Source organism: Hesperophylax consimilis, chromosome 1 (assembly GCF_061612785.1).
Source record: "Hesperophylax consimilis isolate HC1 chromosome 1, BYU_Hcon_1.0, whole genome shotgun sequence".
In the NCBI taxonomy this organism is placed as follows: Eukaryota; Metazoa; Arthropoda; class Insecta; order Trichoptera; family Limnephilidae; genus Hesperophylax; species Hesperophylax consimilis.
In genome coordinates, this window is record NC_142836.1 from 18,246,280 (window position 1) to 18,267,877 (window position 21,598).

The following is a 21,598-nucleotide window of genomic DNA, read 5'->3' on the forward strand; positions in this document are numbered from 1 at the left end:
TCGATAATAACATGAATTTCAAAACGTTATTTTAATTAATGCGTCCGGTTTTCAAAGTACTTTAATTTGTTTGCTGAAGAGAAAAATGAATTCATCCTGGAATGAATAATATTCGCTCGACCAGCCGGAGCCGGGTCAATGCTCAATGGTAAGGTACGATTATGAATTTGCGCTGAGGGCACATTAAAGTGCCCGACCGTGAAAAGTGGAATAAATTCCGTGGGCGGCGCATCTGCCAGGGCGGGTAGCTGGTTGCCGATTTGCCTGGCTGTTGCGCGCAGGATTCAGGATACAATCCTAGCATTGTAACATCTACTAGCAGTAACGAGGAATACTTCCATATCGCCGGTCGCGGTCGCGCAGTTTGCCCAACAGCAAACAGGCTGAAGAACACAGTGAAGTTATTTGCGTCCGCGCGGGTAGGGCGCTCGATCCGGCCTGCATTCGAGTATTGGCGCTCAGCGAGTCGGCAGTCCGCAGTGTCCGAAGTGTCCGCAGTCGCAGTCTGCACCAAGCAGCACATCCCGCCAGTCTTCATCGCCTACGACCGTTCACCAGCTCTCCTTCCTAACGCCTTACGTCACTCGCCCGACCAATAGTAGCTCAGTCAGTATCGCATTACCAACATCTAAAAATAACAATTGCTTACCGCCATTTTTGACTTATATTTTTCGAAGTGAGAAAATCAAATCGGCATACTTGACATTTTCTCCGAAAAACGACGTCCTGTGCTCCCAACGAACTTTCTTTATTTTGTGTTTAACTTGTTGTGATTTGTGTTGTTTGAATACCTGGACTTCTCGAGGTATCGTGGAATTTAAGTAAAGGTATTTTTATATTCAAATTTAACCAAATTTGATTTGAATTTTCTTATATTTGATTGTGCTCTCTTAATGCAAACAATTACTACCGCTTGTAGTTATTGTGTAAATTAGAATTATCAATTTATTGAACATGCATATTATTAATGAAGTTATTATAAAATTATTTATTTAGATTGTTTATTTTCAAAACGAAAGCTTTCCATATTTTCTAAATATATAGATTATTAAAAAACATAAGTTCTTGAATGATTCTGCGATGTTCAATGCTAATACCCTTGAACGAAGGTAGACCGAAGATGATCTAACTGCAACCATTTGTAAAGATTGGCAAAGTTATTTTTGGAAACCTAAATTCCTAATTATTATTAGTTTTCTTGAAATTGATATATAATGTTGATGTTTTTGCCCTATATTTATCGTCTCTTGACTGGCGTTTGAGAATAAAATATCTTATGACTTTGCTCTATGCTGTAATCATATTTGGCAAAATAACAACTTTTTTATGTCTGAAATAATTTTCTGAAATTTACGATGATTAAAAAAAATTTCATTGATTATGTGGATATTTTTCATAGCTTTTGTGTTTTTACTAACATCTATGAAATTATGACGTGTTTATTTTTAGTCCTTTATTTATTATTAATGTGATGTTTTTATCGACGAGTCAAGTTTCTTACTAAGTGACTATAAATTATTCAAGGCATTCATGATTATTTTAAAATCATTTTGCAAAATACTTTTCCGACCGATGGAAGGATGCCAATAATTGCCAGCGTTTCGAAATGGCTCGTCAAGAAAACAATAATTTTCTTATCGCTTATCGCGTCTTTCTTTTATCTATATATTTTTCGCTTCAACTTATCATACTCACATGGAGAAAAACTTGCATTGTTTACTGACAACGCATTATTTTTAAATGTAATTATCAAAAAATGGTCTAAAGAGCAAATATTTCTGCTGTATATTATATACCTGACATACCTATTAGAGATGTTGGGAGAATCTGCAGCCTTAGCCCAACATTTTGTTTTGTTATGTTTCTTTACTAAACAATAGCACAGTTTGGAGAAAATTCTTTTTTACTTGCACAAATTCAAAGACCCTCCTCCTTATTACAAAACTGTATTGTTAGGTATTCAAAATATGTCACTTACAAAACGTACATTTAGGAGCCCGGAGTCTTTCCATTTGCACAAGTAAAAATAAATTATTATGTATTTATAATGAATATATAAATTCCATGTGCAAGAGACAAATAAAGTTTCTTGTATGGGTATGTAAACAACAACCAGGCACATAAGACCTAAGGGTATGTCAACAACGATCACGACTAGTTTGCAAACACCTTTTAATGTGCATTTCTCCACAATCGCCGTCCAACGAGACATCAACAAAGGCAATGTCGGGGAGATATTTATTTTTGAAATGTGTCAGAGATATAATAACATTCTTGGAATTCCTTTGTAATTTGCATGTCGCTGAACATTAATCTGACTATATTTGCTAGCAGATAACACATGCACGGTAAGCTATTGTCACGACACCTTTACCTCACACACACTCGAGCACCCACCTGTTGCATATCGTAGTAAATATTCCGTGACACCTCCACTGCTCTATATATTATATTCCTGATAACGCTGTTACGTTAACAACCCAACATACATGGCTTAACAATAATACTCATCCTACTTACCCGCTTCAATACTTGCCCACCTAGTATTTATTATTTTACCTGCTGCATTATTACGATACAACTCTAGTGAGTCAAACTAATCAATGCTACCCACATACTTACGTATTCTAACTAAACTGTTTGATAAATTAATTATCTGAGTTCATTTGAAACAAGGTTGGTTGGTTGGAATAAACGTAAATAATCACTAATTTTATGGCATTTATTCAACAAGTAAAAGAACTTCAGATAAGAAATCTAATATTTTAAATATAGGTATGCACAAATAATTATGTAGATTAATGTTATTTCCTCAATGTTAACTCGTCATTTCTTATTGCGCACCTACATTTAAAATAAACACAAAACTTCTAGTAAATAATTATACCTATTTATTGTTCGTGACTGGAGATTACCGATGATACTTTGAATCTAACTTTTACCCTTAAAATCCTTATTTATTAAGAGTGTTTTATATTTTATTATTATATCGGAATAAAATTGCGAATTGACCTTTAACTGCCGCCTGCGGTCAAATACACACTTCTGACCTTCCTATATTATAATATTTCTCCAATTTACCTTTATTTTTCTCCAATGTTTACAAACAAAGCCAAACGACTCTTGACTTTGGATTGATGTTGATATTTGTATAAAAATCGTTGTCGTATCGTAAAATTCGCAGAAGAAACTACCAATATTAGCACAAGGCGGGTATGAATCATTTTGATCAATATAATAGTCGACTTTCAACCCAGGAAATTGGAAAGAAGGGAGTTACCTAAAAGATTTTCCTAAGGAAATTAGAACTTTTTGTTTATATTTCTTTGGCATTTAAAAAAATCATGTTCAAACTTCCTAACTACGCAATTCCGCAACTCTTCATCGCAGAAGAAAAATGATTTTGCTGACATAAATGTAAGACTTACTGGTTTGTAAACTAACTAACTCATAGTGTGCTTTGTGCTACTTTTGCATAAAGCCACTGAATGATGGGATGTAGAAATTGCGCACCGGAAAACCGAACTTTATTGTGCCTTCTGATAAGATAAACCAAAATAAACAAACAAGCTTTTTGCCATTGATAATGTAGACAAATGAGAAAGTGGTTTAATTATTCCGATAATGATTCTTAGAAGACAAAAAGCGTTGTATAATATTCCTTATCGAAATACGTGAATATTATCTTTTTTTGTTGATTTTTTTTCTTACTTTCAATAAACAAAAATTTGATATAAGAAGCACCCGCAAGAATAATTATATTGGATACCTATCAACGAAGGTCGTTATGTGGAAGTTTTAACGTGCAACTCAAAATCTTTATAAATAGCCTAATCTCTCAAGTATGCAATGTGGCTATTGATTATTATTGAGCACGAACATTGATGCGTCATCAATCAACACAATATTTCTGATAAAGGTTGCCAAGAACAATCGTATTATGTTTTTAAAAGATTAATCGATTATCAAAAATATCAATTTATCTGAGTTGCTGTTTAATTATTATAATTTTAAACTCACATCTTATATTACTTTAGTTGTGGGTACCTATGTAGGAACATCAATGTTAATTTATTCAGTGAAATTTTACGTAATTATTTAATTCCCACAAGCATTTTCCCAGAGCGCCAAGTTCGGTTTTGTCTTCAGATTGTCATCATCGAGTTGATTTTATAAATGTCACTTGTTAGAGATAAGTTTTTTTACACGGTTTCGCGGTGTTAAGTGGTATTTAAAAAATCATTGAGTTTATCTTTAATCGACTAATGTCTACCACATTGTGAAGCCACCCGAATCAGATTATCGTAGAATGTCACTATTAGTTACTTTTATAATGAAGATTAGATCCCCTAGATTATGAATATGGCCTGGAGCAGCCATCTAACGATTTTCACAAAATCTCTATCAACTAAACCTGAAATTTCTAATCCATTAAATCAATATAGATAATATGTAGGTACCTATATCAAACAGGTTTGAATTTAATAGCCCATTATTCATTATAGTATTATTATCTCTTAGATTAAGTGGTATTGCTGTGGTTCATCAAGAGTCAATTGTTTTTTTTGCGAAGAGTGTTTGATGGATGATATTGTCTATATAATATTAAGTCGTTGGATTATTCAAATTTGAAACTTTGCTTCTCCTTCGTAATTTATCGTAGTATTTCTTTGAATATTTTTTTCGCAACCATAAACAATATAAACATATTTTAGTGTTTGTTTTGTTCATAAACCTTCGAGTCTTTTTATTGTGTGGGATCTTCCTTCCGATACTCAATATTTTAGCAGTTTCGTGTAGTAATATTTCTTCTGACGTATTATATTTGTTTGCGTACAAATTTATGTCGATTCGTTAAACTTATTCGATATAAATACTTCGATTAGAAAAGATTTGTTAAAAAAAATTAAGATTTAGAATATTTAGAATGCCTGAAAGTCTTAAGAAAAAGGACTAATTTATAATTTGCATAGTATTATTAAGAATCAGTGTTTTACGAGATAATTCGACTCTTTGCATAAAGATTATAAACTTTGTCAATGAGCATTAAAATTCATTGATTGTCTTTAAAAAAATTATAAAGCTGCCAATGATTATAGTCATAATTTGGAAGGTACCTACCGATAAAAAGTTTTTTTTTACCATTTCTTCCACGAGAAAGGATACTATTATAATGTACCTACCGCAAAAGTAACGATATTCATTTTAAAGGGAATATTTCCACAATAAGCAATTTATGTAATGTTGTAATGTTACTCCTAATCTCAAATATTCTAAATTTTTAACGAAAAATTTATCCTTATAGTTTATTTATTTAATTTAAATAATAAATCGTAACATACTCCGCGTTATTTGAAGTTCGTGCCGAATACCGTGAAAAACAATACTGCCCAAGAAATATCCACCGATATTTCATATTTTATGGAAATTAATAAAAAAACGAATTCATCTCACTTCTGAACACTAAGGATGGGTTGTTTCACAGAATTTGAACAATTCTTCAAATTTAAACGTTCATTTTCGGGTTCTGTGAAAGTCCTATTCAAGTTCTGTTATTATATCATTATAGGCTAGTTGGTTGACAGAACTGAAATTATAACACAATTGTTCAAATTCTCTGAAACAACCCGTCTATATCAACAATTAACATGTATTTTGCATAATTCTACCCATCTTCATTAAACTATATCATTTTGTCAAGTATCTCATTTAAGCTGCCTTCTCTTCATAAAATTGCTTTGTTTTTTTGGTATGCAAATTATTTCTTAAAACATTATTATTTTTATTATGTTTTATTATTTTATGAAGAATAAAATAAATCACTCAAACGGTAGATATAAAAAAGAAAACTAATATATGTACCAAGGTTATAATATAAAAAACGGTAATTTATTTATCATTTGAACATTTTGGTATTAATTTGGCGTTTGGCATTTGATCGGTATTGTTTATTCTTCGACGAGTTTTTTTCAAGTTTCAATCTCCAAATATAAATAATATTGTCATCTCTCTCGATTTAGTAAACGATGTGTGTCTATAGATTTTGAATGAAGAAAACAAACAAATCACAACATGTTATAAAGCAGGGTTGTTTTTATAATTGTAAGAAAATAGAAAAATAAATTTGCTGTGGGTTTTAAATGCTGAACCCAGTTGACTTTTTACACTTTTACCTATGTTTTTACTTGTACGATGTTTTCTACTTTATATTACGTTTATATTGACAGTATTGTGTGTGTTGTGTTGTGTTGCAGTATGGCGCAGTTGATCAGCGTCAGACTCAACCGGCCTGATGGCTGTCCCCTGGGCTTCAGGCTGCAGGGAGGGAAGGACTTTGGCACTCCGCTCGTCATCCAGAAGGTAGGACCATTCACTATTATAAACAATATATAAACCATTCGGTATAAATGAGAACTTCATTAACGCTCCGTTCGTCACTCTATCGTGAGAGTGCAGTAGTGCCGCTTTCCCAACTGGCGGTAAAAAGGATAACTACATTAACTTGAATCTAATACAAAAAATTTTAACCCCGAGCAGCGCCCGATACACTACAGCTAGTATACCTACGCTAGTGCTATCAACTTAATCATTTATTTGGGATGGTGCCTACATTAACACAAGCGTACTTTTTGGTACGGCCGCGGCACGGTGAAATCGGGAAGATCTCAAATAAATAAATTAGTAAATCAGGATATTAAAATGGAAATCCACAATGAATTAATTTAACTATTGGAGAAGCATATAATTCTTGTTAATACGAAACATATATATTTCTAACTGTACGCCGCTACGCGTTGCTGTAGCTCAGTCTGTCTGTGCAGATAGAGAAACAATAGCGCGTGCATAGACATATGAATATTAGTAGACCTGCCATAAGTGATTAAAAGCGTATTATCCCCACTCCCCATACCGGTTCCATCGGAGCCGGCTGTGCTAGCGTATGGCCTCAAGTGAAATTTGAAAACGTGACGTCATCATTCTTGTGCGAACTATGGTCGAGGCATCATCGGTTCATTTTACGAAATAACACGGCAAAATGTTGACTTGTACTATGAAAACTTGTAAAAATAGATGTGAAAAAGAGAATAAACCCAATTGTCGTATTACATTCCATATATAAGCATTATTTTACTTTATTTTAAGCATATTCACATCGTATAATATGGATCAGTTGTAGTAACATATACTATCACATCGAGAAACGTCTGGACGCGAAACACAAAGCTGGTTGGTTGCTGGGAAGTAAATTATGAACATTTATAAAAGTGTCTTAACTAAATACTTAAACGAAATATTCGACTCTGAAAATAGAACCGAATTTTTTTGCCGAATTTGGACTTCGCAAATTTGTTTATAACGTGGCGAGTAATTTGCGCTCCCATGTAAAAATGTCTATTCATTCAAAAGCAGATTTTAATTTTAAGAAGTAAATGGTGATATTATAATGCGAGATGCCTATTTACTGTCAGATTGATTTATTGACGAATCACAGTCAGCTTCACTCCCTTCGTTCTTCAACAGTTGATTTTACCCCTCGCCATTATCTTCTCGTCTATAATTCCTATGTCTGTGAGCGCGTGTTAATTTTACGTCCAACAGAACGTAAAAAAATGTTTGTCCAACAGACGGTGATGTTTTTAAAAAAATCATGTTATTACCTGTCACAGGCGACATATATATAATATAGGTATGTAAAAACACACGCATATTCGAATGCAAAGTTGGGTCACAATTTCAAAGCAATCGGTGAAGATGATTTAAGATTTTGAACAACGAACATATACTTTTTTTATTTATATATACAGGGTGTATCGGCACGTACCCGACAAACTTTAACCAGCTATTCCTTAGCATATTTGGAGTAAAAAATCTTATGTGCACTTTGCTGTCCGGTAACGTTTTTTTTCAATAAAAAATTTATTATTCATATTTTCACCACATGTCACCACTGTTTTATCCTTTGATAAAGTTTGAAAACCCATCTGGCAAATATTTTATTCGAATTCCGTTGAATAATGCACGTGTGTACCTATATTGGCGCACGTTTACAGTCACAACGAAATAGCACGGCACCATTCGTCTCATTTTTAACTATTATTATTTAGTGTGTGCGAAAGAGCGAAGACGCTTTTTGACACACTTGCTTATAACAGCTGTTTAACACGAAACGCAATGCCAATGACAGTGATGTAGTGTGGAAATTTTAAATTTTTTTGTTTTTAATTGAAAAAAAAATGCTACCGGACAGCAAAGTGCCCATAACATTTTTTACTCCAAATGTGCTAAGGAATAGCTGGTTAAAGTTTGTCGGGTTAGTGCCGATACACCCTGTATATGTTAACGAAAATGTTGCAATCCGTCATTGTATTCAATTCCTAGGAAATGTATGTAGTTCCTAAAATCGTCCGGAAATGTGTGCAATAAATTATATTATACACATTTCCTAGGAAATCTATACATTTCCTAAATGGCAATCGGAAATGTAAAACATTTAAGATATCAATGGGTACGCGGGGATAGCGTACTGCATTGTCTGATCAGGCGATCGCGCTAGTGCCGCGTAAACAGTCAGTGCGTACGCACGCCCAACCTAACCTAACCTAACCTAACCTAACCCAACCCAACCCAAAAGACTTTTACTTTAATATTGTGACATTTATAAATAAATAAAACAACGTGTTTTATTACAGAAAGCATTATTTTTATACATTTCCTAATACGATATTGGAATTATATACAATTCCTAGGAAATGTATACATTTCCCAGGATATGTATGTATTAAATAATTTTATACATTTCCTAAATAACTTAGGAATTGAATACATTTCCTAGGAGTTGTATACAATTCCTAGATATCATACATTTCCGGTAACATAGATATACATTGAATATGTTATTATCTTCGTATAAATTTACAGAGTAACTCCAAATGCATAAGTTAGATTAACAGTTAAAATAAGAGATGTATGTAATGTACATACGAATATTATTGTTAAAGAAGTATGTAATATACATATATATGGTTCCACGATAGCTCAACACACATTTAAAAAGTGATATAAAGTCATTAAAAACGATGAAATTATTTTTTTTAACCTAACCTACTTAACCCAGTTAAAAAAGTTTTTGTTTTATCACTTTCCATGACTTTATATAACTTTTTAAAAATGTGATGAATTATCATTTTGATGAATTATCCGGTCACCAATATATATACGAATATTATTGTTAATACGATACATGTTTGATATTTTATGCAATGAATATTTTATCTCAGGGTGTCATCCGTGTAAATTCCAACGTAACAGAAAACAGAATCACGTTCTGCACGATCTGCGTGATTAATTGTTTATGTTAGTTACTGTGAGTAATTATCATTGCAGATATAAAATTTAGATATCAAAACAATTCATTAGGTGTTTAAATTAATGACATTTTTAAATCGACAATTAGACAGTAGTCGGTGCTGCCACATTCTTATTCTCTTATTTATTATTTCAATGTTGATATAACATATTGTTCATGACCTGAAGATAGGTATGCTTTATTCTGACGATGTGTTTTTTAAGAAAGAAATTTATTTCATGTTAAATTATGTCATTTTATGAGGTGAAAAAGAAGACACGATGAACTACAATGTAAATAATCACATTATTACGAACAAAATAAGGAAAACCCGAACCAAATATTACGTTACTACCTACATTTCTTCGAAGATTTGCTTCACTCCTCAAATAAACGTCTGTATTTCGTCATTGCGAGAGGCCATCAAACAGTCATACATATTACAAGCACTGTCAACTTTCTTAAATAGTATTAATGCATATATTATTTATTTAAAAAAAATATATTATAAGTAATCAAATCATAAGCGCTCATCTCACTAGGGCATTTCTCAAATATTAAAAATATAAAACCTACAAAATTATTACAAAAGAGAAAACACTAAATAAAGTTAATCAAACTAAAATTACAGCTGGCCGGTACGTTTATAGTTGGCAACCATAACATTCTACTGTAAACTATATAAGTATTACAAAGTACCTGTTTTGGCTTATCAACCACAATCATAGGGTGACCATGCTGACAATGACAAAAGGGATGGTATGAATAAGTATTAAAAAAAATTAAAATATTTAAATACAGTATCCTTATAAGTAACTTGTTTCAAATAGCAGCTTTCGAAATCAATTGCTGGTATCACAACGTTTACGATTGGAACTGCATTAACATTTCTCCTCGATGAGTAATCTGAACTTAACTGAAATGTCCTTAAATTATAATGTCTGTCCCGCAAACAGACATATAGTATATATGCAGATATTGACGTAATACTCGGGATGTGGATAGGATAGGTACGTGTGGGTGAGATACCGCAGTCCAGTGGTCACCGGATTCAGGTTAACCACTATGTGATAGCGATAATTTAAAGTACATAGAATTCGTGAAACATAATTCTAATCACTCGAGTTTTTTTAATGATTGTTAATAATGCAAATCATCAAACATACTGATCTTATTTTTCATCTAAGTTATCTGTGCTGTGCGTTACTTAGTTCTGCATGAAATCTGATTCAATGAACTCAAATTTGTTTTGAATTCAAGTGTCCTGGAGCAGTTCGGATTACAGCATCTTTATAAATTAGAGGAATGTTGTTGCGCTGAACACAGTGGGAACACGGAGATTAGAAAGAGGATGTTTTGTAAACGCCTGATTATTCAGATATATACGCACAATAAAAATAGCTAAAGCCATTTAGAGCTGCGTTTAGATTGTAACCAGACTAATTAACTAACTGTGGCAAGGGCTTGTGTAGGGCTTATAATTAGCTGTAATTTACGGCACCTTCCCAAATCGTAAATTATGTTCAGGAGATGGGAGGATTAATTCGAGTTAGTATTGCAACATGTGGGGGGAAATAAAGTAGTCCCACATAGGCATCACGTGGTTACCTCACTGGGGTATGAGGATAGGGTAAACTGTCAAACATCAGTGCCTTGGTAAACACTTCATTATTCGTCAGCGATTATACAACGTCGCGTACTTTGGTACTATCTTGTTATCCTAGCTCTTGACATTATCCAGCTCAAACGTTTGATTTTCTTGATCGTGATCATATCTTCCCCGCGCGTCCCTGACTTTTTATACATTTTTTTTCCTGCAACATCTCCGGGCACTAACTACCCCGTTTGATCATTCGTTCTACTGTAGTCATGTCAGTCTGCTCTGTGTAGTCATCACCATCTTAGCGTCTCTTTTACAATATTGGTCATTAGTCATTACTCATTACGCTTACGTCAGCCTTGTCCGGTCGCAATTCTACAGAATTCAGTATAGGTACTTTCATCCTTTATAATATTTGGATATTTGCATAGCGCCGTTTTTGTGCAAAACCACCTCACGATCCTTCCTCTGACAGATCCATGCCTCGCAATCCCAATACTTCCATAAGGGTCTCGATTGGCGAAATTTCCCGAGGGCAATACTGGGAGTATCTTCCACTCGTACTGGGAGTATTTAATTTAATTAGTCATACAAATACTACCTTACTCACACAAAAATAGAAATAATATTAAAATTTATAAAAAAAATTATTGTAGAAATCAATCCGCGCTTTCAAAAATATGTGCGCGCCCCACTGCCATGCTTATAACGTGTCAAAAACAAGAACTAAATATGCAAAATAAACCATAAGTCATGTTCGAAAGTAACTGTATAAAAATGTAGGTACATGTGTATGTATTCAAGGGAAGACTCGTTTGTGTTAGAGTCGAAAAAGGCCGTACCTTTCGGTATAAATCACAAATGTAGCAATCAGTACCATCTGTTGATAGCTCTATTAATTAGTCAAACTTTACTAACGAAATGATTATCATACGATGTTGGCTTTGAAATATAGAAATTTCATATATTATCCAGTAATTGCCTTGTAATATGCATGAATGAAGCGGTTGTCTGGATTTTTGATCTGGCTGCAATCCCAATCGAATGGCTAATGTTGGCAGCTTAGCCTTTCTTAGTGATAACTTAACTGGAAAATATTTTAAACCCGTGAGATGGGTTTCTAAATTAACTCCGAGGGCGCCCAAGAACAAGTGTAGCAAAATATTTCAATGGCAGACCATAAAAACCACCAGAAAAAATCCATAATTATTTAAACGAAAGTTAAGTATGAATTTTTATTTTTAAAAATCACGAGATGTTATAATTGTAGGATTTGTGAAGCTGAACTTCAATAAAATATTGTCTCAGGATCATTGCCCATTAAAATGACAATTTTCTTCATAATGCAACATTTTTTGCTGTCAAATAATTATAGAGACGACCAGAATTAACTTTCGAATGAAAACCGTTAGCCAACTTTAAAAATCATTAGTGATTCGGATCTTGTTCTATCAAACATTTAAACAAAAGAAATACAAAAAAATAAATAATATTTTTTATGCTTACTCTGTCGCTTATCTAATATGATTTATAAACTTCAGTACAATTTTGCAAATTTAAGTTCATTCAACTTAAATAATTTTATACAATTTAAAATAACGCATGCATCCCTGCACCGACAACCGAAATTAGTATGTTCAATTAATTATTACGACTGAATATTTTCAAATGAAACAACGTAGGTATGCATTCATCAGGGCCATCAATCATTTTTAATCTATGGTCAAGGCGGATAAAGGTTTATTTGATATCTTCTGAAGGAATGGTCGCGCCGAAATTGTGTTGCATGTTCGCAAAATAAATAATGTATACAAAGCAACAATATTTCATTTCTAAATAGTTTCATCTAATTGTATTATTCATGGATCATCAATCATCACCATTTCGCTGATGAGGAAATCGAGTATTCTTTTAACAATAGTCGCCGTCTAACTTTTTTATGTACGTTTTCAAGATAAAATAATTTTAATTAATTTTTAATAAGCTTAATTTTTTACCATCAAAAACAGATGACGTCACATAGTTGACAATCTTTCCGCGATAGGGTACCGGGCGGTATCAGATCACGTCAGAACCGAGACGGAGCTTTTAGATTTAGTAGTTTTTAAATCATACTTCAAAATCGAGTTATTAATTTTACTACGTCAGTTACAATTTGCAACGGTATTCCTCATTGCATTATTATGTTATAGTTTATAGTCACAGTTGTGCCGAAACCAGTTTGTCATATTTGTATGAAAAATGTAAAGAAAGTTTTAGTGACGTCTAATTGTATTATTCATAGATTATTAGTACCTATTATAACATAGCTTGCATATCAGATAATGAATAATGCTCTAGCAATGCAAGTAGCGCATCTTTCAATCTGTATTTTAGTTTTGTCCTCGTATCAATCTTGACATCGCTATATTGCCATTGTATTACTCACGCAAACACCAACACACGGTGGGTTATTACTGATTACAGTGTGTACCTATGAGCACGTGTTCAATAACTTGATTCCGAACAATAACATTGGATGAAGTATGCAATCGACTGAGTCATTAGACAGCCAAGAAAAACCGCACCAAGTCATGGTGTGCCAGTTTGTTGTTACACTATTGTCACTGACGAATCGGCCATATTTTAGAAACTAGAGTCGATTAATACACCCAGTGGCATTCACAGAGAAAAACGGAAAATTGCTAAGTCAAGCTTAAATTAAGCTGTTAAATTTGCAAAATTGTACTGAAGTTTACAAATCATATCAGATAAGCGACAGAGTAAGCACAAAAATTATTATTTATTTTCTTAGTATTTCTTCTGTTTAAATTTTTGATAGAACAGTATCTGAATCACTAATGATTTTTAAAGTTGGCTAACGGTTTTCATTCGAAAGCTAATTCTGGTCGTCTCTATGATTATTTGACAACAAAAAATGTTGCATTATGAAGAAAATTGACATTTTTTTTTAATGGACGGTGATTCTGAGGCAATATTTTATTAAGAAGTTCAGCTTCACAAATTCTACAATTTTAACATCTCGTGATTTTTAAAAATAAAAATTCATATTTAACTTTCGTTTAAATAATGATGGATTTTTTTAAAAATCTGCCATTGAAATATTTTGCTAGACTAGTTGTTGGGCGCCCTCGGAGTTAATTTAGAAACCCATCTCACGGGTTTAAAATATTTTCCAATTATTATTAAGCAGAAATCATTGGCTAAAGATTTCAAACTTAAATACTATTAGTCAAGAGTCATTTTTCAATGAAAGTGGACCGGATCTTTGAGGAACTAACTATAAATAGGCGATGAAATTGGGTAAAACCATGGATGACCGAATTCGAATGGGGCAATTATTTAGATTACAAAACGAATGCTTTGAACATGTAAGCCAGATGGACCGATAAAGATGTGTCAGGAGAACATACGCCAAAACGGATGGAGGAAGTATTCGGTGATGTCCTGGGAAAGCACACCATGCTTAAGGAAATCAAATAGTAGCATTACTGTCGGAGTAATTGGATAACTAAAATCATCGTAATAGTTGGTCGGTTTAAAGTTTTTTTCTTCTTTTACTTCGTGCTTTAAAATGGTTTCCCCATTTCGTTGAAAATATTTATCGCCAATAAAAATATGTATTTTCCGCTCGTGCTGTTTTTCTAGATTGATTCTGAAAACCGACGTTGAAGTTCTAAGAAGTGGTGATTTTGTTTAGAATTTGCAGTTAAAGCGACGCAATGGCCAGAATGACGGGTAAATTGATGGGTGTTGTGCTGGTCCCACTGTACACATACGAATATTATGTATGTTGGTCGGTAGGAGCATCTCCCAGTGGTCGGGCAGCGGGATGCTGTATGGCCGCGCTGGGGCCGAGTGCAAAAATCAGCTTAAATTAACTTGTCCCTCGTCCTCCGCTGCTAGAGCTAGCGTATGTGGGCGCGCCCGAGCTTTCTTGCTAAACCCGCAAAGCTCTATCTTACTTTTCTGCTGGCGGGCGCCGCATCACTCACTGCTCACTGTTCCCAATGTTGCCGATGGTCCTACTGGTGATGGTCTCAAATCCCAATGTTCCCAGTGCTGAAAGGACTGCGCCTGGCGCCGTTATGCACTATGTAGGCCAGACCAATTTAATGACGTAACGATCTTTGATCGAGAGCGCGCCGATAGGTCACAGTAGGTAAAAGTAAAAGTGGATTAAACACATTTTAACTGGGTTTCATTCGACAATCAGTTTGTTCTGCATGAAATATCCATTCAATCAAGTCTGACTTCATTCTGCTTTTAAATCATATGCAAATATTTATCGGCTTGCATGTATGATTCTCCAATCTTCATTCATGTTCAAAGTTAATAATGCTCTCAATTAGACTACCATGAATAAATACCTTGCGTAGGAATGTGAAAAGTGTCCCAGTACGGTAGGTAATTTCAACATATTAGGTAGGTACTAATTTGAATTACTTGTGACTATAATAATAGTGATTCTTATTCCTACTATTTTATAAAAGTTCAGTTTTGTACGTCAGATAGTCGTCTGCTAAAGGGAGATGTTTTACATAAAATCCTTTTGAAATGATTTCGCGAGAATTGCAGGCATGATTACTACGATACTTTTATTATATGGTGACAATGTCTTGGGCTAAAATTCAACATTTAATGTTTCGAGCATATTTCCAACCATTCCGGTTGGAGATGTGTTATTTAATTGTGGTTTGAATTTCCAGTTAGGAATATGTATCCGTATCCACCCACTAAAGAGTGGTCCGTTGACTCTGGGATGTAAATACCACCTCCACCTCCTTGGAGGATTCTAGGGACTGCCCGGGACTGGGAAGTGACTGAGACGAGACTGGGGCGGGATGGAACTGTCAGCAGTTGGCATGGACCGCCACTGCCGAAGATATTGACATTGATATTTTGGTGCTTTATGGCATTTTATTTTTATCCCGCCTTTCTTCTCGACAACCGTTAAAACCGGATATAGAACAACTCCGACTGTTGCCATCCATCAACTGTAATAACATTACAGCAGACTTTTACATTTCAATTGCCAGAAAACATTCGCTGAGCTTTTTACATTTTATAAATCCCAATTTAAAATTCTGTTGAACTCCGATCGAGAAAAGATTGGGTAATAGGTACTTATAATGACTTGGTTCTCGACTCAACTCATTATTCATCCAGTTATTAATGGTCAATGGTAATTTAATAAATGAAAAGCGTGTATTTAGTTAAACGAAACAAGTTCGTACCCAATAAATGATAATGAAAATAATAAAAGTTACAAAGAACATGTGACTACACAAAAACAAGATCACGACTTGTTGAAATTAACGTTCTAGTAATTTTGCGCACTGAAAAATAACAGTTTTGAAAAGTCGAAATATTTTTTTATTGATTATTTATCCGAAGACGAGAAGACGTAAAAACCGTTGTGCGTGCACTTTTATCGGATATGTATATTGACTTATTTAATTTTATTGTTATTGATATATTCTACCCTCATGTGTGACGTTGACGGCTGATGAGTGTTGATGACTGAATTACTACCGGCCTGCCTTGCTGAGTGCTGACTGCTGACTGCTGACTGCTGACTGCTGACTTGCCGGCCTCCGGGCAGTATTCATTAGTTGGCGATGGTAGCTGTGGAGGTGCCATTTGGCAGTCTCTCCCATCAGTATTGCAACACGCAGCATTGATCGGGAATAACACTCTCTCACTAACAAATCATTCACTGTAGCAAACTGCAAAACTAAAAAATGGTAGAGAAGATCCATTAGATTAATATTATCTACATTTACATCAACATATGTCAGAAACGCTATTCAACTCACATATTATTACATCTTTCTTATTCTAAGATGTGAAGGTACAAATTGCACTGAGGATACATTAATCACCTGCTGGGAAATGTGTCGAGAGAAGAAGGAAAAAGGAAAGAGGCTGTCGGGATAGAAAACCTGTTGGATCGTGACGTGAATAAAGCAAAGGGAAACGAATGCTTGCAACTCATTTGTCAATCGTAGGAGTAGGTCTGAAGAACGATTTGTTCCCATCTCCATGCAGCATACATGCCGCGCGGGGATATCTCTTCACCCACCTGTCTACTGTCTGGTGTCTGGTGTCTGGTGCTACAGGTATACCGACGAACCATGGACCATAATCTCTTCCACCTATTCAATGCAAAACTTATCTGGACGAAACATTCCCCGAGGGGGTCTGCATTCTCAACATCATTTGACGTAATCAACATTAATTCTAATGGATTATTATGGTTCGATAACAGACGTTTTTCTTGGATAATTTGCGCCTCCCCGGGGTGTATTTATTAATTTCATATTTATCATAGCCATAATATCAAAATCACTGACGATTTTTAATGAAATCCTGCAAAAGAAAGAATGAATAAATAACACTCGTACTTTCTGGTCATTAGTAATAAGTTGACATAAATTTTGAGTTCATTAACCGCATAAACTTATATAAATGTACTTGGCGCTTAGATTGAGCTTTTTTCTATAATGCTGTATAATTTATTGGTAGTTCGAAAATAACAATCCCGCTAAACGACCGAAAGCTCGCGTGATTTCTGGCGCGTCTAAAGTTTAATAACAGAATTAGGTCATTTGAATAAACATTATCTTCACATCTCATATCCACGGATGTTGCTGAAGTGATTCCTATTTTTATTCTAAACCGCTGAAGACCTAAAACAAATATATCCAACACATCATTTAGCCGCCCACAAGATGCGCACTTGAAACACCACCCTATTAATAAACACAGCCAAAATGTATTAGGTCTAGGATCAACTGAGGACTAATAGATCAAATAAGTTTATTCATTTTTTTTATTTTTTTTTATTTCTTGCTAGAGCAATCCCGATGAGTTACGAAATTCATTTTTGGACGGGAGGAACTTTCAATACATTTTACATTGGTATTTTGATTTATAGATTATAAGTTTCACATTCGAAATAGTAAAAAAACAAACAGGGATATACACAGGGGTGGATATACGGTAGGAAATTACAAAAAGGTACTTATCCACTAATATATTGCTAAAAATATACCAATTATGCTCGATTAAAAACACAGGGAATAGAAAACGAGAGAAAAAATACAAGACAATACACAACACGATATTAGTATGAACTTAAAAAATATTCTTTATGATTAATTTGAAAAAAAAATTATATGCTGGCTGTTTTTATACATATCGTTAAGAGAGTTATATTTATATAGATCTATAGATTATAGAGTTATTATATTTATATAGATTTAGCAATCAAATCAAATTTAAAAGACAAATCAATCAACTTCACTGAATGGCAGCTTATAGGAGGGCGAGATAGTAATGGAAAAACATTTGTATAATAATTAATGTCATATAATTTGAGGAAAACGACAACTAAAACATTAAAAAGGGTGTGAAAATTTTTTTGTTTGCATTTATATTTATAGTGACCGGATAAATTATCACAATGATAATACATCACATATTTAAAAAGTTATATAAAGTCATGGAAAGTGATGAAACAAAAAAAATATTAACTGGGTTAAGTACGTTAGGTTAGGTTAGGTTTAATTTTTTTTCATTGTTTCTAATGACTTTATATCACTTTTTAAAGTTGTTTTGAATTGTCAATGTGTTAATTTATCATGGAAACATATTTATATATATTTCCACGACTGTCAGGATAAAAGTTTTACTTGTTTAATATTGCCATGAATTGTCAGGATGAAAGTTTTGCTTGATTAATACCTACTCCCATGAACTGTCGGGATAAAAGTTTTACTTGTTTAATATTGCCATGAACTGTCAGGATAAAAGTTTTGCTTGATTAATACTCCCATGAACTGTCGGGATAAAAGTTTTACTTGTTTAATATTGCCATGAACTGTGAGGATAAAAGTTTTGCTTGATTAATACTCCCATGAACTGTCGGGATAAAAGTTTTACTTGTTTAATATTGCCATGAACTGTCAGGATGAAAGTTTTGCTTGATTAATACTCCCAAAAACTGTCGGGATAAAAGTTTTACTTGTTTAATATTGCCATGAACTGTCAGGATGAAAGTTTTGCTTGAGTAATATTCCCATGAACTGTCGGGATAAAAGTTTTACTTGATTAATATTTCCGTGAACTGTTAGAATAATAGTTTTACTTGATTATATTCCCATGAACAGTCAGGATAAAAGTTTCACTTGATTGATGTTAGGTAAGTATTTTTCGGCTTTCTGACCACAAAAGATAAAATCGTATTCCAGGTAAAATAGTGCGTATTTTAAACTACTAAGAAATTCACTTAAATAAATTTTGTGGGGTTTTCTTTAATTTTCCCTAAATAAAGCTTTTTCATGCATTTTCATTACTAGGCTTCTAGTTTGAAATTCTTGGAAAAATATATATTTGTGAAAATTTGGTCTTCAACAACATACTTTTCCCACAACTATTAAATACTTCTAAATCTCCCAGGTACCTACCATTTTTAATACTTTCATTCTGTTTTCAATGTTTTGACCGTTCACATTAATTCTGGAAGATAACAAACATACATTTGATAATATATTATTTTATGATGTGCATTACCAAGCCCTAATGCATTCGTTCCTCGCCTTTTCGTAGTCCGTACTGCATATAAGTATACCCATAATGCAACGTCCAGACGCTTCTGACTGCTTAGTGTTTAGTATTTAGCGTTTGGGCCAGCTTTTCCAAGAAATGTGATATAGAATATTATAAAAGATTAGTTGTAGTACTCGACTGCTTCACTGCTCACTGCTTATGACTTGAGTCTTGTGACTTGTGACTCGCCGCTCAGAGATGCTAGGAATTTGATTTCACCATTTGAATAACTCCAATACGCGTATAAAGGTTTTTAATAAATCAAACAGACACCGTATTATATTTCAATTGTAAATCAAAAGTGGTGTTATCAATGCACCGTTTATACCTCGCTTCACGTGTATTTATATTTATGCCCACGGTATAAATTAAAATTAATATTTTTATAGGCGCCCACTTGAGTAATATTGCGTCTGGAATTGGAGATTATTTTTGATGGGATGTGCAATGTGTATTGACACGGAATTGCAACAATAATTCAAATGATTCAAGTAACATTTAAAAACAGGTCTGAAATGCCACATTGGGACTAAGAATGTTAAATCATTAGTAAATTTTAGCGTAGCTATTTATATGTTGAAGAAGAGTAAAAAAAATTATAACATACAGTTTTATAAACATATTTTATTGTGTGTATATAATGCACTTTCGAAGAATATTAGTCACGGTGATGTATGTAGGCAACACTCTAATTGATTTAAAAAATGATTAATGTACCTCTACCGAAATTATGGCGGCTGGAAAATTTAAAAAAATAATTTATTATCGTAATATTATAATCAATAGGTTTATCGAGAAAAAGCGTGATTGTGTCTGATACTATTTGACTTCTCAAATAAATTATTGTTGATACACAAATCAAATATGTTTTATTATTATATAACTCTCCTAAATTGTAATTGTGTACAAAGATACTATAATTTACTATTATTGCTTAGACTTCAATTTCGACGGAAACACCTTGTGCCAAATTAATAATATCAGGACACTTTGCTGTCAGTATTTTGCTGTCCTTATTTCTAGTTCTAGTAAGCAGAAAGTTGAAATAGAATTATTCCAAGTAATGGCGTACGAGTGACCTGCTGGCATATAAAATACCTTCACTAATTAGCCTAGAGTTGTGTATTAAATATACGTAGGAATTAAAGTGCTCACCTTTGCATCTATCAAACGCCATTAAGTTGGGAGGTACTTTTCCAAAGCAATTTGCCATTGTTAATTATTTTAGCCAGATTAGTCATTCATTAAATATGCTGTCCTAGAAAGGACTTTAGAGAATTCCTATTCACAAAACAGCTGTTATCGATCTGACAATTATTAGCGGCAGTTAGTTTTACTGATTCCGATTGGCAAAATACAGTTAAGGCCCATTGTTGCTAAAGCTGTTCTATTTATTACTTTGATAAACATCCAATAGGTGTGTGTTATAATAACAACACGGTGTGGCTGTGTTTGATAACATCTGCTCAGAATGAAAACAATCAATTACTAACATTTTAAAATAGATTATTTATTTGCACTTACTCGTGTCTGCGAAATAGATTAAAAAATTATTGGCTTCGTTTTGGTTATGTTGTTACTTATAAAATTCTTTCCATCTACCAATGGTAGGTACTCGCTTGTACTTAGTTTGATTCTTATCTTCTTTAAGATCCAAAAAAACTGTCTTGAAAAATCATTATTCGTTTAATCGGATTAATGGCTTTGGGAATCAATTACATTTTAGTGAATCGAAATGCTTCAAATGGAACATAATTGATTATTTTTGGGACCGAAGTAATGGACTCTTACGAAATACTCATGTAATTTACAAAAAATGCACAGTAGTCCTTTATACATACGATATGAATAATGGATATTTAGGATACTTACATGCTTTTTTATGCAAGTATTAACGCGTATAAAAGCTACTTGTGTGTAATGTTTCCTGGTATCTTTGGAAGAAGTAGGCACCGACTGAAATATCCACTTATGTGAGAACCAGCGCCCATTTTCGCTGTACAGTGGATATGGCCTGTAAATGGGTGGGTCCAGATGAC

General features: G+C 33.5%; 1 protein-coding gene across 7 annotated transcripts in view; it reads left to right on the forward strand.

The window, feature by feature from the left end:
• Window positions 1–322: 322 nt before the first annotated feature.
• The window catches only part of LOC149426380 (uncharacterized), a 66,308-nt gene continuing 45,032 nt past the window's right edge, over window positions 323–21,598 (forward strand). For 3 of the 7 annotated variants that reach the window (XM_089651046.1, XM_089651082.1, XM_089651097.1), the window contains exons 1-2: window positions 323–606; window positions 6,255–6,360. In XM_089651046.1, coding sequence (XP_089507172.1) covers window positions 6,256–6,360 — 105 coding nt within the window. In that variant the 5' untranslated portion in view covers window positions 323–606; window position 6,255. The other 4 variants (XM_089651089.1, XM_089651104.1, XM_089651054.1 and 1 more) reach the window with 3 other exon arrangements.